At 32.5% G+C, this 23,351-nt stretch overlaps 2 protein-coding genes across 2 annotated transcripts; one reads left to right on the top strand and one right to left on the bottom strand.

Moving 5' to 3' along the window:
• Window positions 1-2,054: 2,054 nt before the first annotated feature.
• LOTGIDRAFT_160756 (hypothetical protein) lies at window positions 2,055-3,326 on the top strand (the record flags this gene model as incomplete). Its single annotated transcript, XM_009055955.1, has 1 exon — window positions 2,055-3,326. One exon carries the CDS (start codon window positions 2,055-2,057, stop codon window positions 3,324-3,326), a length of 1,272 nt encoding a protein of 423 aa, XP_009054203.1.
• A 6,144-nt stretch (window positions 3,327-9,470) lies between these two features.
• LOTGIDRAFT_232141 (hypothetical protein) lies at window positions 9,471-11,973 on the bottom strand (the record flags this gene model as incomplete). Its single annotated transcript, XM_009055954.1, has 4 exons — window positions 9,471-9,831; window positions 10,490-10,625; window positions 10,872-11,050; window positions 11,777-11,973. 4 exons carry the CDS (start codon window positions 11,971-11,973, stop codon window positions 9,582-9,584), a joined length of 762 nt encoding a protein of 253 aa, XP_009054202.1. The 3' UTR covers window positions 9,471-9,581.
• Window positions 11,974-23,351: the final 11,378 nt, after the last annotated feature.

The following is a 23,351-nucleotide window of genomic DNA, read 5'->3' as shown; positions in this document are numbered from 1 at the left end:
TCTAAATTGAAAGTAAATTCAACATATAATTAACAACATGTTTGTTAAGCTTAAATAGCTATCAAAGTTTGAAACTATTACAATGCGATCAAAATTCTATGAATGTTTTAAAATTTGGCAAATCTAGTTGATATCATGTGTTTAAAAAATGTTTATCTATTTAGCAAACTGATCCTCTAAAATGCTGAGTTGAAATTGAAAAAATATCTCTATGTTTCAATTACTGTACTATAAATACTAGTACATACTAACTTGATAAGGTCATTAAGGCACGTGAAGTAACAATACTAAAGTTTCTGTAAAAAACAAAAATGTACTTTGTGATTACAACATGTAATCAAAAATATTTTATATTCGTTTTAACATATTTTTTATTTACTTTAGCAACAAGGTTTCAGAAGTTAAGGATTTCAAAAATTATTCAATTCGACTACCTTTAATTTTTGAATGCATTCATCTGTCTCAAAGTCAACTTGAACACTAAACTCTTCCAATTCACTAATCAACTCTGCAACCTGCTCTATATCACAAATTTGTGGTAAAATGTGTCTTGGGAGCTAAAATTAAGGAAAGAAAAAAATCAGAGGTTTGATTATGAATGAATTTTAACACTAATGATTCAGCTGCCTAATTGCATGGAAAAATAACTTTTTGTGGACACATCTCAAAGTATTTTGGCAACAAAAAAAAACCAAATCTGTTTCGACAGATTCTGAAGTTGCTAAACCAATGTTTATTGTTAGGGAAACTATAATTTACACAATGAAAAGATAATTGGGTCATACAATTGCAGACTTTAGTTATTTGCGAGGGAAAGCTGACATCAGTCATGGAATTTTAGGGTAATGAATATCTACTTTTGAGTAATCCTGTTAAAACAACTCCTGATACTATTTGTGATTTTGATATGTTTATAATTATAGTGGTTGAACGAATATAAATAAAGTATAAGCTACGATATACATGAAACAGAACTATATCCAACCAATTACCATAATCAAACTTTTTAAAATTATATCACATAATATGTGGATAAATTGACTGCATTCTTGCTTTTTTGTTGTTGATTGAATTTTGAAGAAATGTAAATATTTACTTTTGGCTCAAGTCAATCAATCCGAATGAAAAATGGAAACCATGTTAAAAGTTAATGACAAATAACATCTCCATGTCCAATTGCTGTATAGAGAAATATTTATCTTCTCTGTTCCGACCTTTCGCCAGTTTCGGTCAAAAGTGCAGAGGGGCTCAATGTCGAAATGGAGGATGAAGTGATAGTTTCATATAGACTAATACAGACCTGTCCAATTCTTTTGTAACTTTTCCCAGAATACTGCCATTGTTCGTGGGAGAGGAAAACTGATTTTTTCATGCTTCCTTTATGTGTTTTACGGCGCAGCATGTTGAATTTGGAAATAAAACTAAGACTAAATTGGGAAAGAGTTCCTTACTGAACTCAAGGCGGGCAGTGAAAGTGCATGCGCAGTTTGCTTTTCACGAGTTTGTTCAGAGGAAGCCCAAAATTTTGGTTTCGAATGCTATGTGTATCTAGAAAACTGAACAGTAAATATGACGATATTAATTGTAAATAATATAAAAAAATTATTTTGAATTTTGATACGATTGGGAACATAATCAAATAATAGGCTATCGTTCCACATTATTTCACTACGAAACTTTGACGTACACCGTTGCCTATGGTATTCGTGCAAACTGCAAGGTGCGTGAGTAAAGAAATCAGATAACGTTAGAAAATCTCATTAATAGTAAATGTCTTTCATGTGTATATGGGAAAAGATTATCTTATGGGATAATATAATCCGAGTAATTTTTCAATCGCTGACAAAATTCATTAATGAAATTGAGATTTCCTCTGTGTTGATAAACAGTGACCTACTTTTCAATGAATGTGATACATTGTTGTATTTTTTGATTTATTGTGCAGTATGATATTATGTCAACAAAGCCTGTTTGTTGATATGTTATTTTTTACTGGATCAAACATTTTAAATTTTGAAATATGGACTTGAACTGATGTTGGAATAGATCTAGAGATGAATGATATAGATGAAAATGTGACAGACGAAAAGGAAAATGCCATCTATAATACTGGTGTTGAAAATGAAGAAAAAGAAAATCCATATGCAGCAGGTTCGAAAGAGCTGACAGAACAATTGTTGGAAATTTCTGATGAAGAAAATTTGTATTTTTTCAATAAACCCATTTCTTCTGATGATTGGTCTGAAGCTGTTTCAGGATGGAAAGCTTCACCACCATATCCCAAGTATGTGCAGAGTTCTAGGAAGCGTAAACCTGTTGGAAACTCAGATATGTATGGGATTGTAAGATGTGTCAATGATGATGACAGTGACCATTATTTAAAATTTTGGAGGGCAGCAGTAGAACCCCTTACATTTAGATATGTTCCAAATAATGCGCTTTACAGGTTGAATAAGTTTACTCAAATTGATGGTGAGTGGTACACCGTAAGAAAAAATAAACCAGAAAAGGTTTTGAATGGAAGTCAGCACAGTCCAAAAAACAATAGGGAAAGCAGAAGCAAAAAAAGAGTGCCTCGAATGAGATCTGAGGCACGTTCACAAAGTACAAACTCTGATGGTGCATTGACTCGAAGAGCTAACAGAGTTAAAAACTTACTTCCCTACCATCCAGAGTTTCTTCAAAAATCAGCCAGTGACTTATTTATGGAGAATTTAGATTCAAAGTTAAATCAGGTTGAAAATCAAGTGAAACAAAATATGCAAAACAAAAAGATTGTAACAAAGCAATCAAATGAACATTTATATCGACCTAAGTCTAAGAATATGGTTGTTTCATTTGAAGTAGTTGATAGTAATAATGATGCCTGCTCTATATCTTCCAGTATAGCATCCCAAACTCTAAGACCTCTAGAGAAAGTGACTCCAAAGCAAAGAATGAAATCAGTTGAACTTTCCAAAGATTCTGAAGCCAAAAACATTCATGATTCACCTAAGATTCATGTTGATTCTTCTATAGTATTTGAGGGTGTGCAATCTCAACATGTGAAAAATTCAGATAATATTCAAAATGATTCTTACCTAATAGGTAAAGGCAATATTATGAATTCTTCCAAATCCCCTATGACGGTTCCTCTTAAAAAGAAAGGTGCAATTTTAAAGTATACAACTGCCAATTCATCTAATTCAAAAAAAAATAATCTGTGGGACCCAACGCAAGGAACCAATGGTACTGATATAGTGTCTGGATTTATGGGTGATCTACCAGAAGTTTCTGGAAAACAAATTCCAGTGTCATTTTCTTCACAGCGCCTATTCAGACAATAAATATTGTATACCTCAGAGTATTTGAACCAAATTTTCATTATTTATATGTTTTTGGTTGATTTTAAAGCATTATCAATGTAAATTAAGATAGAAACTTGAACAGCATGGTAATAATGTACCAAATTGTTCTATTCTACCTAGTCCTGTGTATTGCCAATCATGCCACAATATGATATGTATCACAATACATGGGTTATGATACAATACTTATTGCAATATTGGGTAATAGGATAAAAATTAACTCTTTACTTCGTAGTTTCAATATTTATTAATTTATAGCTTTAAACCTGTGATATTTGGTAATGTAGCTGATTGAAGTGGTTAACGTCCTTAAATCTTGAATCTTTGTTTAGCTCTTGACACATGATTTTGAAGGCTTCAATTTTAACGGTGAGCTGTGAACACTGTTACTTGGCTTTGCTAAAAAATTCCCGTTTCTGAGGCTAAAGTACGGTTGGTGAAAAATGGAGCACCTGTCCCTTAGAATTCAGTTTTTAAGTGTGAACTTATTTGAATATATCTCCTATAAGGTGTACTCTGATATTATGTAACATCATCTGTCTAAAATTGCATAATGATACAGGTAGCAGAATGTTGATCATTACTCCTGAATGGCTGTTTCAAAGTAAAACTTTTTATCTAACCTTTAGTCAAAACCTAGAATGTGCAATTTAATATAGATAACAGAAACAATTCCATACTGTATTCTGAATTGTTATACTGATTGTATGATATGGTTTTTTTTTATCAATGATTAACTAGCTGAGCTAATTACACCTTTGAGTAAGCTACCATCTGTGATCATTATTTACTGACTGTATACTCCAGTAATTTGGAGCACAGGATTATTTACAGACTGTATACTTCAGTAATTGAGAGCACAGTACTATTTATAGACTGAATACCCCAGTTATTGGCAGAACAGTATTATTTACAGACTCTATACTCCAGTTATTTGGAGTACAGCATTATTTACAGACTAAACTCCAGTAATTGGGAGTACAGCATTATTTACAGACTAAACTCCAGTAATTGGGAGCACAGCATTATTTACAGACTGTATACTCCAGTTATTTGGACCACAGTAATATTTACTTACTGTAAACTCCAGTTATTGGAAGCACAGAATTATTTACAGACTGTATACTCCAGTAAGTGGGAGTACAGCATTATTTACAGACTAAACTCCAGTAATTGGGAGCACAGCATTATTTACAGATCTGTTCAGTTATTGGTAGCATTTAACAATAATATGCTGGGCTTCAACGTTGTATTTCAGATAGCAGGTGTAATATAATATAAAAAGCATTATTGTCTTTAATAATATTAATTTTTGTATTTGTTTCAAAGGGGCGTAGCGTGGGTAGGTAGGTAAAAATTTGCTGAGATATAGGCTAGAGCTTGTTGAATCGCACATTATTTTGACAGTTGAAATAATTGTCAAAATATCTACCAGAGAAGGGATTCTGGGCTTCTACCAGAGACGGGTTGTGATGTGCTCTACCGTTGCATTTTTCACAACCAACACTCGTCCCATATTTAAAGTGATACTACGTCTTAGAATGAACATAAAATTTAATTCTCAAGAATGGTCAATATGAGTATATTCACCAGTGAACTTACCTGGTGTCATAAAGTTACCACAGAATCCCTGTAAAATCTAGAAAATTTGAAAATTCATAAAAATAAGGCATTATTGAAAAACGCTTAATCATATTAGGCGTTTTTCAATAGTTAATTGCATCTTTATTAAGTTTTTTGGATTTATCGGATTATATAAGGGTCCTGTTATGTACCAGGTATATCTACTGATGAATATATGCTCTTATTGGCCAAGTTTAAAATTTTTAAATTTATGTTTATTCTAAGACGTAGTATTAAAGGAAGAGAATATTATTTATCAATTAACGGAACAATAGCTTATTTGATAAAGCTTATCTACTGTTTACTCTGTTATAAAGTTGTTATGTCAATAAAAAGTTTATTGTTATGTAGTGGTATATGGTATATATTAGTATGTTTAATATACGTCCTTGTTGTTATAATATGTTTAAATTTCTTTATATTGTTAAATTATTTAAGACATCAATTTTGGTATCTCTCAACCGGGAGTAGTGAATTTGCTTGATGCCATTATATGTAATATCTGGATCTGTTGTAAAATAACATAAAATTTCAGAAAAATCGAATTACGAATAAAGTTTAAATTATAAGCCCTTCATTTTTGAAACAAGCTCAGGAGTCATTTCAACCATGCCTACTAGGTATGTAGACATAAAGTTTTGCATTATATCAATGTTTATCACTTAAAACTTATTTATGATTTGTTTTTTTCATGTCTTATAGGAGATCCAAACCGAGAAAATACTAATTACTCCAGCGATCCTTGAGCCTCTGTGCAGTTTGGCGGTATAAGCAACCCATAGAAACGAACAACTTCCTCAGTACCACCATCACAGAATGTTTCTGCGTCGATCACAATATCACATTGTCCAACGGACAAAGGGCATCATGACTCATGCCAAGCAAAGGTTGATGGTAATACTATTATAGGATGATCAAAAAATTGAATTTTTTTAAAATTGGCCTAAAATTTTGTTCATCAATGGACTTTCCTGGTGTCAAAATATACGACAGAATCTCCCTATATAATTCAATAAATCGATAAAATTTAATACAAGTAATCCATTAATCTAAGTAATTTTGAACCATGGATATATATATCATGTTATATAGAGATTCTATCCTTTAGTCATGGCACCTGGTAAGTCCAACTGATGAATAATTATACTCATTTTGGCCAAGTTTAAAAATTTCAATTTTGTCATCCTTAAAGTATTCCTTTAGGATAATATAGCGGGGAGATCATAGTCCACACGGTTGAAAACAAATATCACAAGAACATCATAAAGTAAGATCATTTAAAAAACAAATGGAAATTCTTTCTGTGAAACAAATTTAGACTTATCAGGAGATTATTTACAAATACAATGTCTTAATTTTCGCCCATCTCTTGTTTCTGCATCTTGCAGAGTTTGCGTACTACAGAATATTACCTATTATAGCAGATAAAGTAGATTAACGAATGGACCTAAAATCTGGTTCTAATCATAATATATATTGCTCTTATTTCGTTGGCAAAATTAAAGAGATAACAAGATAAGGCGCTAACGATACCTTAAAAACACCGAAAAGGGGTATGAACAGTTATCGATAGTAGTTTAAATATTTGCATGCTTTCCAAGCAAAGGAGCATGATTTTTGGTGTCCGAAGCGCTTTTCCGAAAGAAAAGTATTGGATTTCAGAATACATTCATTCGTAAGATTTTTTTTTTAACCGATAACCGATTTTGTATTTACTTTGGTCGTCTATCATTACATTTTCTCAATTTGGCATGTCTCGATTTCAACCTATTGAGTAGGCTCCGAAGTCGTCACAATAAGTCGAAATCGTCAGTGGTATTTTATTCAACAGTCGTCGTCGAGTAGGTTATTTTTTTTTCAACTATATAGTTGAAAACCCTTATGCAAGTAGTCGTCACGAATAAACAATGTAACATCTTCAAAATAACATGCAACATGCATGTAAATATATTGACAATATATGACAATTTAGAGCTATGATCTTAGACCCGGGATGTAGACCAGTGCATATCTTCTTTAATTAAGTTCTTTTATTGAACATTTATAATCAGAATACATTCAAGTATGTTGTATTTTTTGAAGGGGGACTTTAGTCATTAAAGTCATCTAAATTTTTAAGGGGGGTCTACCATTGAGGCCTTGATATTCAACACAAGGTGTTTTCATTAAGAAAATTAATACGGACGGCTGAATCCGGCCTCAATCAGCTGGGAAATCAAATACTTTGATAACAAGGTCGCTTTAACAGGGACACGCAGCAAAATTTGAATACCAGCCGTTGTCTCATTTTTAGAGTTAAAAGAGAATAATAGGCCTATATTGGCATTTATCATTTCTGAAGTCATCTTCACCACGTCAAGCTACTACGAACTTTGTACTTTCACCTTGACTGCAATAGGCTATAGCCACTATTCTTGTATCACGGAATGAAGCGATTTGATTGGATTGTACGCCAGCGAATCAGAGTCCTCTACCAAGATAAGGCAGAGGTTTCTCGGACTATTTTTTAGATAAAGAACAGCATTCGGCAATTCTCGATAAACGGCCTACTCTGCAATCGGATTCGCACCTTCGGTTCGACCCCTTTGAATAAATCCTGCGTAAGCCACTGGTCTCCCCACCCCTAGCTCGGTAAGCTGAATATGTTGCAGGGCGCTAGCGTAACTTTCACCACAGAACTGTATACTGTTCACCGATAATGCAGAAGAGGAGTAATCTGTTGTGGTCTGATTCCATACCCAGCATTTGATGACGTTCTTAACACCGGAAGTATACTTTTTACATAACCTTGTAAATAAATATATGCAGCTTACTGGAATTGTTAAATATATCAACCTAAGAAAATGCCTCTCCACTCTTATTTGCATACAGAAGAATGCAATTCGAAGATAACGACATATAAACAGTGCTTTCAAGATGTAATTTGATTTTTTTTTTTTAATAAATCTTCGTAAATAGGCCTAAACTAACTCTTTCTCTGGGCCTACTTCACTTGTGTAGTTGTAATGTTGTATTTTGTCAGATTTTTGGTTTTCTATCCGTACTAGATCAGATTCAGATTTAGGCCTATGGGAACTAAAAGTGGTCTACATGGTCTAAACATTAATAACCTTACAAAAGTATTCAGATAACAAGCCAGATAGTTTGTAGAAAATTTAGACTCAGTTGATTGCAATCAATCTGCTAGTAGAAGTGAAGACAGTTTCAATGAGCATTTATGACCTTCTCTTATATCAATAACATAATAATAATATCAAGTACATATACAAAAAGTACCTCAAGAGATTTAACTCCTTTCAAGATGTATTATTCCTGATCATCTTATAAGTAAATTATACATATTTCAATTTCAGCATTGGTATATGAAGTATTTTGGATTTTGTGACAGGCATAGAAAAGCTCTTGATAGCTGTTTACGAATAGAGGTAATGTCAAATGATATAATGAGACTGTTTTTGAGAGATCTTGTCAAAATCTCCTGTTTGCCCAAAAATGGTGATAGTTTTCGTGCCATGAACTTGGCGTTTTGATTGTGGGTACATTATGAAGGATTTATATCTAAAAATCAGCAAGAAACTAGTCAGTTTAGTGGGCATCTTTTATTATTTTATCATTACAGAGAGAGTTAAACAGAAAATACAATTCAAAGGACAATAGAGATGCCTATGACAGAATGATAAAAAAAGAATTAGAGGGTCAAGTTGAAAAGAAATTGAACAGTGATGCAAAAAAGACATGAAAGAAAGTTGTTCAATATTTATGTGGACTGATATGACGTTGTAAAGGTGTGACAGATTTCAAATTTAATAATGTTGGAATGATTGTGAATTCTATTGAAACTTTGTTAAAAGAATTTGTATAAATATTTCTTGTTTTTACACCTTTGTGGAGTATTGGTCTTTATCTTGCACTTATCTTGTTTAATACAATGAGTATGTTAAGGGTACAGAATCAAAATCAAAAATATAAAACTAAATTTTGTATACACTTGTTAAGGAATTCAAAAAAGGTTATCAAGTCTTTGTTATATTTCCCCATAATATCTGGTCACATTTTTCTGCAGTCATAGGAAAACCCTGATGGTGCAAATAATTGTCTGTTATGTACTCATAAAAGCTTGGAAACTTCTTGAATATCTTTCATTGCAAATGTCTAGTGTATATCAGATGTTGTTATTCCTTTCATATGATCGTGATCAGTCGGTACTCCCAGATTATAATCATCCCTTTTTTAATGTATTTTAAATATACCAACTGAACTAAATAGAACAGCGGTATTAGTTATACATCTATTTAAAATGAGTTCTATGAGTAAGTAAAACAAACTTTAAGAAGACTATCCCTGTAAGAAAGTTGTAAAGTTTATAAAATTAGGCCTCTAGTTCAGTGTTAAGGTGAAATGAGAATATAACTCATAGAAAGCACAGGCCTTAGTCCAAATCTAGTTCAGTGATCATCACCATCAGACTTAGGTTTATTGACTCTCAACAAAAAGCACATATCTGATTTCAAATATTAATTTATTTTACAGAGAAATACATTTAAGTGATAATTCAACTGCTTTCATGATCTACAAATTCTGTTTCCCTGAGAAATATCAAGAAATATGTGACTACTTATATTTATAATAGTCATCTGATGCTGATAAAATATCGTTATATAAATCACATTTCATAATGTTCATAGATGATCTCTTATAATTATTATTCTCTAACATTTTCATTAGGTTAATAGAATCGGAGAGTAGATTATTTTGATCAACTACAGCATTTATCAGACAATAGTCTTTAGCTTCAGGTCCAGTAAATCTTTTACCATATATAATAGCTTCATTTTGAGCTTGTCCTGGTGGTATTTTCGCCCTGAAAATATGAAGTACCATTTATTTCAAATAGAGAATTATATAGGGTGCTTATATTGAACCATAATAATATAAACACCAACTATTCAACATCTCTGTTCAGGTAGGAAATTCTAAAAATTTGTGTCACTCTTAGATGTTGAAATTTATGCCAGGCTGATAGTCAATTAATCTTCACTACCAGGTATGTCTTATTAAATCAAACTATCACTTAGTCAAACAAAAAATAAAATGACTTTGTTCCTTTAAAAAATGGGTAAGCAGTCACAAAAAGATTTAATCTCCAAAGAGCAGAAAACTTTTTACCACATTAATACTGTCAAGGAGAACTTAAGAATAAAAACCAATTAAAAACTGTGAGGGTCAAACTTGTTACAAATTCAATTCATTAAATTAAAAAAAAAAAATAGTGGTATCACCTGTACATGTCATTTTTTTTTATCTTTTTTGACTAAACTATGGGCAACTAAGAAACAGTTCAACAAGAGTGATAACTCCAAAACCTTCACAGAAAAAACAACATACATATATATATGCATACAAAATTCTGTCTGAAGATGAGCAAAGCTGTAGTTTACATGAACGTACATATAGGTTACAACAAGATACATTCACATTATAATGTGGGTGTATAAAAAGAGCAAGAAATCATACTTCACCTTAAGATCATGAATAAGAAATGATGAAATCGTAAGTGAATAAAAATTTCATTTAATGAAATCCATCCTCTATCCTTCCTCATGTATCTAAAATCATGTGAAAAGGCAAGGATAGCTCCAGCAGCAAAACTATGTCCTGAAAATAATTCATAGATTTCTAGTTCTGCATTTACAATAATCTGTTAGTTACCTGCTAACCTACAACATTTGAACACTCAAATAACTTGTTGAGTTACTTATGCATGTGCCAAAAAATTGTTGCTGCATTCAAAAGTGGTGCCATAAAGACATCAGCATGGAACATAAGTTAGTGACAGGAAAGTACATGACCACTTCCCGATTCATTGCCATCGAGGATTCCTTGTTTATGTAACTCACTCACCATTTAAGGCAGCAAGGGTTGGTACTGGAAAAGTTAAAATTCTTTCAAATAATTTTCTCACATCTTTAAAATATTTCCTTGTTCCATTATCATCTTGTTTCAATAAAAAATCTAAATCAAGACCATTTGAGAAAAACTTTCCATCTGCTGTGGTAATGAGAGATTTACATTCTGTGTTGCTTGAAAAAAGAAAACTAAATGATAAAAATATGAATGTCTTATGACAATATATATCATAATGTTCAGTTGGTACAAAAATTTGATATAATAATCACGAATGTCTTATGACATTATATATCACAATGTTCAGTTGGTCAGAAAATTTGATGTACCATGAACCAGGAAGACAGTAGTGTTCCTTGATTGTGTTCCCAAAAGAATAGATATAATTTATTTCAAAAACTTCGTTGTTCTTAGATAAACTCTGTAACTGTCATCTCCCTAAAAATTTGCCACTTGCTGGAGCTCTACCGTTTTATTTTGCAGCTTATATCTGAATTTATACCCTATATCCTATACTTTTGTAGTATTATGGGTGAAAGCTGATACTGGGATGACTCTTGCAAGCACTGGCCCCAGAATTTTGGGGATTTTGATGAGGATTCATGCCCTCCCAACAATTAATTTCCTGCACAAATAATTGCGAACGACAATCCAAATGGCTATCTACTGAGCTATTCCACCATAGAACACAGTTCTATGATTCCACCAGTAATCACATTATTTTACCCCGACATGTAAGTTACATCATGTAACAAATGAAAGGTCTACCTCTTTTAATTTCAACTCATAGAAAAAATAATACACTTGATCATTGCAGTTTTATTCTAAAATAGAAAAATGACTAGATGCATAGCGTTATATGGTCTTCATATTTGTCGTAAATGGTTGGCCATAAAAATCACCTTTCTACTTCATCCAACGCCAAATGAAAGTCCTTCATGAACTCATTACTAAACCTTTTCTCTCCTTCACCTAAATTTAGCACTCCAGTTTTGTCCTCAAACTTCACATTGATATTGTGGTTTGGACTGACATTAGATAATTTACGAACTAATACTGAATAACAAGGAGTAAACCTTTGTCGTCTTATTAGATTCATTTTTAAACACCAGAGGCGTTTTTAGGACTTGTAACACAAATAATCCGAAAACAGTTACTAAAAGACTTACCCAGAAAAACATTTTCAATAGCTTGACAGTGTGAAGACGAAGTTCGTTATTTCTTGACACTGCGAAGATGGGTTTCATTGCTTATATTTCATAGATAAAATTTAGTTATTATCAAAACTAGAAAATTGTTTAGCATACACATTCCGTTTTTTGTAGGTAGAAATTTGTTTTTGCTCAAATTTGTAAAAACTATAACCCAAAAGCTATAAAAATGTATCCCATATCTTGTCTGAAAATTTTTAACGCCAAAACTTCGCGTAAAAGGTTACGTAGCCTAACCTTTTAAAGTTCTTAGGAAACTACTGTAGGCTACGAATTTGAGTAAAATAAACGCCTAATTGTAGAGAAGTATAATATGTCTCCTACATTTTCTAAAAATTTCAACAAAATATAGCGAGCCATTATAAAGCCAATCACCGCAACTAGGTCAAATTAATTAATTAACAATTAGTACTCACAGATTTTAATTAACCCTTTTAAAACAAAATCAGTTTGATCAAGTAGATACATAGATAAATAGCATACTTCAGAAATATTTTCAGGTATAATTTACGAGTTTTTGATAATCAAAATATTTTACAAAAAAGCGGAAGTTCTTTTAATCGCTCTATGTCCGAACTTAGTGGGTTTGGGGTGTGAAATTATTGTCTACATATAGATAACTACGTATATCAAATAGATTTCGGATGTCATTTTTTAAATTAGTATAATACGTCCAAATCTATATTTCCAAATCAAATCCGATTTTGCAAAATTTGAGCCAAAAAAATTTTTGACCTACAAAAAAACGAAAAGTTCCTTTTAAATCAGAGTGGACTGATTCCAACGAAAATAAAACATGATTATCTCCCTTTAGTAAGAAAACTGTTTTCGGTGACTAATAAAGGCGCGGGTACACGAGCGGTCGTGGTAGGAGATTTTTGTCGCCGACTAGAGTCTTGTCATGAGTTTCTCCGACTGGAACGGGCGCACGAGAAGACAAAATCTCCGGTCGGTCGTTTTCCGCAATGTCGATAATCACATGCGGAGCATGCACTTGAAAGGATCTGATTAGATGCTGACGGTCTGACTTGCAGAGATAAAACTATCGGAAACAATTATCAAACTTGTTGATACATGTATTACAAATCCTTTCGGGTACGTGATAATCTTGTCGTGAAAGCACCGACCAAGACCGCTCGTGTACCCGCACCTTTACTCGATATGGTCTAATTTAACTGTCAAATACAGTAAATACGCCAATAACAAAATGTAGCGATTTTTCCTATACACTGTCAGCACCAGAATTACTCCTATTTAAGAACATAATCGAAATTCTGAACACGTGTCTGTCTTAAATCTGTATTTGATAATGACAAATTGAAGGACATTTCAAGTCTCCTGAAATTGACTTAGGCGAAATTCATTGCAGGTAGCTAAATAATGTGCTCTCTAGTTTTGATAACGAAAGGCTTTCTAGAGTGTTTACAAGCTAGAAATTGAACGAATTTCCAAGAACAAGGACAATAAGTCATACTAAATAATTTTCGATTTTTCTAATTTTCGACAGGGTTTATCCTCAGGTGATAACAAACAGTCACAACAAGTTTCATAATATTCCATCAAGAATTGTGTCTTCTAGAGTGTTTATGAGCTCAAAATTTAACGCATTTTCAAGAACAAGGGCAATAACTCATACTAAATATTTTTCGATTCTTCTGATTTTCAATAGGGTTCATCCATGTTTACGAGCAATAATTGTGGACGGGCGGACGGAGGACATAGGTTCGTGTGTTTTATTTCCATGTAAGAACCATGATGCGTAGTTTCGTATGCGTTATAAGAAGTTTACAATGCTGTATGCCCGGAGGGGATCGAGGTCGAATTCTAATCCGGTTCAGCAATTTCAAAGGGTTGATTATAGAAATATCTGTAGACTTGAGATCAGAGAAAATTCGAAAATGTATGTTTCAGACGAACAGTGAAAAATGAAATGTGATTTTGCACAGACAATTTGTTAAAAGAAATCTTAAAACAGAAACATTCACGTTAGTTCATGTTAGTCAACAAATGAAAACAATATCGACAGTTATTTTTTGAAGATCAAATCATACAAACGAAGGGTTTTTAAAAGAAATAACATTCTAACAACTTGAACCATTCTGTACTAGACACTACCAGACATGTTTCTTGTTAGTTTACTTCAAAGACAGTTATATTTCATGCTTGACTATAAAAATATTTGTATGACCTCTGCATTGTCTTCAGGCTGTGGATACCAATTCTGACTGGAAAATAAAATAACTTGTATGATACCGTTTAAATCAAATTAATTTTATGATTCTCAAACTTTGAAGACTGAAAAATTTTCAACCTTTGCCAAGAGTCAATTTTAAACTTTAAAATAATGTAAACGACCAAATATTTTCCATTGAGGTTCGCACATCGATGTAGTCTTTAATTCGATTTATACTTTCTATAGTATAAATTTTTTAGACGTGCGATTGCATATGAACCCCGCTTTCATCTGAGAAATGAAGGGGAAATAAAATATATTTAGAATGTAATATTTCTCTTGCATTCAATTAACACTAGGTCTAATTTTGGCTATAAATCTTACGATCTAGAAGACAAGAACTCAACAAACTGGAAAGATCATATCAAAGGTTTTCTACTTCATTAAGAAATATGAAAGATTTGTGATTGTCAAGGACGCCCTATGTCACCTTCAATGTAAATAATTCTGATTATTATGGATATTTTTGGTGTAATATACCGATGTTTTAATACGAGACAATGTGTATGTAATTCCAGAGAACTCTCCATTGCTGGACTGACAGTATATTTAAAGGTATACTATAGGATGACCAAAAAAACTGGAAATTTTAAAACTTGGTTAAAATGAGTCTTTTATCCTACTGATAAATCCGTAAAACTAAGTGATAATTCCTTAAACTAAGTACATTTAATTTTGAAGCATGCTTTATGGAAGCATGGATATATCGCCTTATATATAGAGATTCTATTCTTTAGTCATGGCACCTGGTATGCCATGATTATATACTTGTTGACCAAGTTTGAGACTTTAAATTTTATATCTATTTTAAGACTTCATTCATGGAGTTGACAATTCTACTTTCTAATTTAAAACTAATCGTTAATAGTGACAATGAAAAATTCACATTTAAATTACATCATAGCAATTTTTTCCTGCATCTGCAAAAAAAGGAAGTAATGCTCTTCAAAAATTCTCGCGGAAAATATCTTCTGCACCCAAACTTTCAACCATTCGGCAATACTCGGTAGTTTCCGTAAAGCTAAATCGGATCGATAGCTTTCAGTTTCACGCTATATAGTTAGTTTTTCAATGAAAGACGACTCCCAATGTTACACAATGTACGTGTTGAAGGCGAGGCTAACTATTTCAATCACATTTCAATATAACTCCCATTCTTATTCAGTTGCTTGTAATATTTTGCAATAACGTTGAATAACGACTGTTTCTGAGCTAAATCACACAAACCAAATTCACATTAATTATTGTTTTATATTGTGATATCTCTCGGCTACGAGCAAAATTCAAAAATGCCAATAGGAGAATATGTTTTATCACTATAAGCCTATACTGTAGATAAGGTACAGAAATGTTTATCACATGTAATGTCTGTAGATGGTACCACACCTCAATAATCAATACTAATTAATTGAAATCGATGGGTTTGTATTAAACGTGGCGATATTCTAAAGGTCGCAATTGAATGTCTTCATGATATGATTTCAAAATGGGGAAAAATTTATCTCCTATAAATTATAAATTGATATTGTACATTATATTTTTTATAAAGTGAACAACACATAAACCAATAATTTCCGGCTCGAAATTAGTCTTTTTTGTTGAAAGTTTTGTTGTTGTTGCTCTATCGTGTAAGTTAATCGTCTTAATAATATTCCGGAGATTGTTTCTTCAATTCTTTATAATACGACTTACCTGTAATAACTTTAGTCACGCAGTCCTGAACGGGATATTTATGGGTGAGCACTGCAAATTTGCTTTTACTGTTGATAATTACGATAATATATGCCACAAGATGGTTAGTGAAAATTCAGTTTTTAATTGTCATCATTTGGACTATCAAGGTTGACTCTCAGAAAAAGATGCAGAATTGGCAAACTCGTTTGCAGAGTGATTTCATATACACGAGTAAATCAATATATTAAATTTTGTACGCTTTTTTTTTAAACTTGTTAAATCTAAGCACATCAACGGAGTAAGTTGCTGATGGTGATGTGAATTTTAACACTGATTAAAATTGTCAGATTTACTTTAATTAAGACTTCAGATACCCATACACCTTGACATTACTAGACAAATTACTTTTATATTGGGATTTAACATCATTAAATAACCACGACAAGATCCTCCCCCGAGATCGATTTGATTTGCTAGTTTGAGATTTTTGAGACAGTATGGAATAATATTTTAATTTCAAGAGATAATAGATAGAAGTATATTTTGTATTAGAACATACCTTAGAGAACTGCTCTAATGATCTGTAGTCTAGTAAATTTCGATTCTGTCATTTGAAATTTGTCTGCCTAGTTTGTAACATCACGCAAAGAAAGGTTTTATCACGCTAAAGTTTATCATGTATACAACGGGGCCAGTCTATAGCTAATAGAAAGATTAAACTCGTGAATTTTATCCGTCAGTCAAAATTCGGAAGTTACTCGAGGGAAAACCGATAACAATAAGCATGCAAAGATGCAGTTCAATATTTTGGCTGTGGTCCGTGGTACCATGAGAGTGTCACTTGTATAAGGTCAAGGTAAAATATACTGTTAGAATTATGGTATTGGATCACCTGGAACGTCAACGTTTTCATCATAAGGCCTTTAGAAGAATAAAGTTAATTTCTACACATTTGCCGCTAAAGTTATTAAAAGAGATCGGTACCTGTTTATCACATATATGTAAACTCTCTAAGGGTTGTAAAGATGACATGTCCATCTGAGCTTCAATAGAGTGGTACATCGTTTAAATTTATGCAATAAAAGGCCACATTATAGAAGCGAGGTTTTGCCCTAGTTGACTGGTAAAAGTTGATGGTCTTTGTTCTTGGTTTCAGAAGAAATCTTGGGAATTTAATAGGTATAGTGTTAAAACAATCATTTCACCTATGTAATGATAAAGAAAAATTATATATATCAAATCGTAATGAAAATCACTGAACTATTGTAGACCTAATGGCGTTGATGATAAATCAGCACAGAAAATGATGTTGTCTTCAGCTTAATAATATCATACTGTACATTGTGGATTTCGATCAAATTTCAGCTTTATTAGCACCCGGCTAACCGTGAAAGCTACCCTAGCACTCTGCAACTGCCAAAGATTGCAGAATGCTTCATTAGCAGCCTGCTACCCTATTCCGCAATCCTCGGTAAAAAGCAGGCCATTTGGTACCAGCCGATGTTAATAATTTTACTGTGTTTAATGAAACGATTCTAGCATATTTTCGATATATCGTGAAATTTTCTTTTTAATTGAAACCGGACAATCTATCATATTTGGCAAGCGGTTAATATTATAAAAGATGGTTAAACATAAATTGTTACTGGATTAATGAGACATCAGAATTGTGATTAAAGACATGTCTTATCACAAATAACACTAGTCATTATGGTTATAGATTATGGAAATCTCACTATTCCTGTCTCAGCAACACTTTTATTCCTGGAATTTTCAATTAACAAGCTTAACTCTATAGCCTGCTAAATGAAGATAACATTATCTGGATTGTTCTTTTCAAACAAAATTTTAATAAAGTGAAAGTAGTCAATAGATTTATCTTTTCTATTGAGGAATTTATTTCAAAATTAATATCAACCATAATAATTCATATAAAGTAACGTAGTTTTATGTTGTAATATGAGTGGGCCTATCTTATTTTTACAGCAGTCAGTTCATGGTAGCATTTGTATCGTCAAATTTTACCGTCAGTGTCTGACACATCACAACTATATGTATATACATACGAAACTATATATGGCATGGTCCTTACGTGGAAATAACACACAAGAGCGTAGTTCACACCCATTTAGAATCTGAACCTCGACTAAATAAGCCGAATTAAAAAAAAAAACTTAATATTTCAGAAAAGCTTCAAATCACACTTAAAAGCTTAGAAACTTATTTCAAATTTTTCGTATGATCCAACTATAATGAATATGTCAAATCTCATACGTAGGTTTAACTTTTGACTTTTTTCTGATTTGATTACTCCGCTGCTCGGACTATAATTTGTCATATATGTCTATTATTTACGGGTGTACTTGCGTTTCAATGAAAACTATGCATTGAAAGCATAGCATGGAGTCATAACTAGTAACTTAAGGGGGTATAAACTTGCAGAATCTGAAACAACGGAAAACGATTGTTAGCAACTGGCGTCATATGATAGAATCCGATAAATCACTCAATTAAATCAACATAAGAGATCCAAAGACTAAAAATATCACCATTGCTACCAGTTCCATCATGTCGTCCACCTTAAAGGTCAACTTAACACATTGTTGTTGTGATCTATACAATAAACTTGATATAAGGGTTCAGAATATCTTGTCCTATATTATAGTTGGAATTTGATAAACACCATGGTGGGAAAATTGATTTAAAGAGGAACCGAGTTCTAATTAATATGATAGACTTAAATATCTCATTCTCATAGAATACCATTACCAACTGCCAGATTGAATTTACGCTATAGCTATTATGATGTCCAGATACTGCTGTTTTACCTAATACTATTACCCTACATACAGTTCAACCTCGACCTGTCGCAAGTCTATCTAGGAAATTTCTAAGCATCATACAAGTATTACTCGCCGATATACACCTCTACTTGGTAAGATGCACCCAGCTTATGTTGCTTAAATCTGACATTGCCCCAGTCAAGATATCCTGGCAGGGTAGAGGTAAAGAATAGCTTGAGAACGCATGTTAATTAATGTTAAAGATTCTCAAAATATACACAGAAATAGTGTTAAAACAAGCAACCAAACGTTGAAAAATAATATCTACCATCTCTGGTCTACATTTAATGCTTTTAAATTATTCATTTCATTTCATGACGACAACGATCTCATGTATCGTTGATTTGATCACGATGATCACAAACTTGTTTAAAACACATATCTTAAAGCCAACAAACGTAATTGTTATATGAAATAGTTGTATGAACTTGCTATAGTATGATTTATGGTTTACTTAAGTCTACGTATTTGTTAATGTAACTGTCAGTAACCGGTTTGCATGTTTCTACAACAGAAAATCCTAAAGCCTTGAATGTCGTATAGACGACACTTCTGATCACAACAAATAATCACACGTTTTAACCTGATATTAAATCACTTATTTAATCTGTACAATGACGGTGATAGTTTTCAGATTCTAAGGCAATCACGACAGTTTGGCGATGTGATGTTATATAGTTTATAAGAGATTCTTACTAAGAATGAATAGTTGTTTAGCCTTTCACTATTAATTGTGTGACAGCAAAACTAGATTGTTCCATGTTGAAGTTTAAATAGTCCCGTAAGGTGTAGGGTGCAGAATATTACGGTGCAAGACTTCATTCATTCCTTTTTTGCGTCCTTTGTCAAGTTTTGTGCTGAAAGTTTAGAGTAGCCAGTAGATAAGATGAAGTACTTCGAGTATAAGTTTTATTTTATTTTACGATCTACTATTCTGTTAATTATAAAATGTCATACATATATAAGGTAATAATGAAGTAGAAATCATTATTTTATATATTTTATATTGATTAAACAATACTATAAATGGCGATTATTTCGAGTACATTCATATTGATTGCTATAGAAATAATAATTTTTATCTTTTAAACTATTTGATCAATAAAGATAAAAGATATTACAAGTTGAAAAGAGCAACGCTTTTAGTGTACAAATATCTTAATCTAAATTAATCTTTATATAGCCTATATAAATTACTAATATTTCCGTAGCTTTTAACCAACAAACGGCTGATAATAAACTGGACGCTTGATTGATGAAAAGAAATCGTCGATAAAAGAAAGCAATTAATATTTCCACCCCAACCGACTGGCATGTCTTAAAAGATATCGGCTGTTTAAACTTGAAAAAGCCTTTTGATTACGTCATGATTATTCCGCAGAAAAACACAAAAGCCCTAGCGATTGGTTAATAAGCGTGAATCACAAACAGGAAATAGTGTGTGCATGTTCGCACTAAATCACATCCGATAAAATCAACTTCAAGAGCTTTGACAGGATTGGAGAAATCGAGAAAATAAGTTTTATTCATCAAACGAATTTGATTTTCGCTGTAAATTCTCAAGAATACTCTAGTTGCCTCGTCAAGTAGAATTATTAAAAAGTTGTATAGCCATGGAACATTGTGTTAAAACAAGTGAATTTCTAGTGGAGCGAATCTAACTCGTTTAAATCAATAGTTATTCATTCTTCTCCACGATATTTGGTAGACCTGTCTAACACACAGCTCTTCAACTAAACCTCAGTCCCACTTGAAAAATCTCAAAGTATTGGATGGTATCGATCATTCATCGTAACACAACTACACTTTAACTTTGTTCCTTTGAGATGAAATAAAATATGTGTGACGAAGAGAGTTTCCTTCAAGTTATATCAGCTCCCAATTTCAATACAACCGTTCTCCTCTTACCACGTCCTTCTAATTTGTAAGGAAAGGAAATTGAAAACTAATGCCATTGCCAATCGCATCTATCTCACGGCTAATTACTATATAAGAGGATCAATGATAGATTCGACAGTTATATCAAAATAACCGTAATTGAATGTTAGATGTTTGCGCTATGGTGTTACTTTCTTACAGGTCGGCAAGGGAAATTTCTGAAATAAAGTATTTCCAATTTATAATGTCAGTTGTATCTGCTGAAAATTTTTTATTTCGTATCCCAAGGATAAATAATAAAAAATCATTCAAACATCAAAGAAAACATTGCAAGTCAAGTTTTATAATTTAATGAAATGCCGATACTCGGTGTGAAATAAAAAATCTGGGTGATTGAGTTTGCTAAGCAAGATGTAAGTACCATTTTTAAAAATAAATCAGTTTCATGTATTGTTGTCTGTTATTCGCTTTTCTAAAATCACCCAAACATCGAAGTAAAGATTGCAAGTCTTGCGTATTATACGGAGTTGTAATATATCCCTGGTGTGTTGTCTCTGTTTTGTATTTCACCCGGGCCCCATGCTTTAAAACACACGTGGCTTTTCGGAAAGAAGTTCCTCATATAAGTAATGTTCCTACAAAGAAATTGCATTACCGTAAACGTTTGGACATGACTCGACGTATAAAATCGATAAAACTTGAGTGAAAGACTAACCATCGTGTTAAACAGCTAACACTGAAGGGAATAAAATTTTCTTAATTTGATATAAACAGAAAGACACTGGCGAACAAGACAAAGTGGCTACCACGAATGAATTTGGAGTAATGAAGTGGTGGTATTAGTAAACCACGCGCCAGGTATCTTAGTGTTTCAGAAGACGTCGTGTTCTACTTCCGGTTACAAGGTAAGTGTAGAAGATTGATAGGAGTACTTAAGGGGAAAGTTATTATTGGTTTCCATTTTTTACCTTAAGGCGTTCATGTATGGATCTTACCTGCTATGAATTAGAGGGCGCTTTAGGCATAGCTCCAATTCATGTTTTGTATTTAAGAAATCGAAATATATAAACCAACATTTTACATAGAATAGATCTCAGGAGTAATTCTTGCTGGAATTTGATTATATTCTCGCATGCTCTTATATAGATTCGTTGCGTGATTTCTGATAATGGTTAGTGGTGCCATTATAATACTAATGTAATCACGCTATGGTTGCTATTTATGATAACCGATCGCGGTTAATATGTTTTCATAGTATGAAATAATTACTAAAAATTATTTATTAGAAAAAAGACTGAAAGTCTATTAGTCGTTCTAATAAGTTTCTAATCCTGGATAATTGGCGTTTATCTGCTGCAATTAGTTGCAGGTTTCCTTTTAGTTGTCAATCTCAGTTTACCAGTCTTCTTTAACTCAATATGTAAATGATGCCGCCGTTCAAAGTAGTCTGGTAGCTTAACCAATTGACATTCTATCGACTTGTTTTATTATGTAAGTTGTCCGCCTGCAATTTCTTTCCAATTCTGATAAATCTTGCACAAGGAAACCAACAAAATGAAGGTTTCTTGGGAGTAATTTAAATACACGAAATAAACTCTTCAATTATAAGACCGCCAAGAACGTTACACGTCTTTGTATAAGTTGTCAGAAAGTATAAATAAAGAGAATTTACAACTTTTTTGAGTACATATCAGAAGTGGCCTCATTAAATCCGGAAATTCCGACATTACGTAGTTATACATACTTGCTGCAATGATATCTCACGAGGAATAAATAGGATGTAGACTCCTCTTATGACTAAACCGGAAGTTCAAATTGATTTTCTTTAAAGGGTAAAAAGGCATGTTAGATTCGAAATTTGTAAATATCTGCTGAAAATGGGATTCGAATGGTAGCACCGTATAGCAGAGAGGGATTGTAGGCTACCTTTAAGAGCATAATTCTATGTATGGATTAATCTCTAAACAACACTTTCAGTCTTGATGTGATCAAGCTAGTTATGTTGATGTGTGGGATGATATGCAATGCTGTTTTGGGAAAATAAAAATGTCTGCAATCTGCTGGTTTAATAATCTATGTGTTTATTTTTTACCAATTAATTTATTGACTGTGTATAATCCGTACACATTTAATCAGCCTATTCTTTATATCTGACAACTGGCAATAAAAATGATTGATTAAATAGATTAATATATTAAAACAATAGATATCAATTGCCATGCTGCATCTGAAAAACATTATAATATTAGAAGTTTGGGTTAAGGCAACTTAACTGGCAGTAATTGTCAGTTAAGAGTGGGGTTATAGTTACTTGTATGATTTTGAGGAAGCTGTGGCGTTTCTAATCGGCTGATTTTAGGGCTCATTTGGTAATCTATGACTGTGTCAAGGTAATGTACGATTGGTTAAAGTTAATGGTCTTGGTGGTAAGGTTGGATATGTATGACTGTGTCAAGTTAATGTACGATTGGTTGAAGGTAATGGTGTTGGTGGTACGGTTGGATATGTATGACTGTGTCAAGTTAATGTACGATTGGTTGAAGGTAATGGTGTTGGTGGTACGGTTGGATATGTATGACTGTGTCAAGTTAATGTACGATTGGTTGAAGGTAATGGTGTTGGTGGTAAGGTTGGATAT

Source organism: Lottia gigantea (assembly GCF_000327385.1).
Source record: "Lottia gigantea unplaced genomic scaffold LOTGIsca_26, whole genome shotgun sequence".
Taxonomy (NCBI): domain Eukaryota; kingdom Metazoa; phylum Mollusca; class Gastropoda; family Lottiidae; genus Lottia; species Lottia gigantea.
The sequence above is the reverse complement of the archived record's forward strand: the minus strand, read 5'-3'. Positions and strand labels throughout refer to the sequence as shown.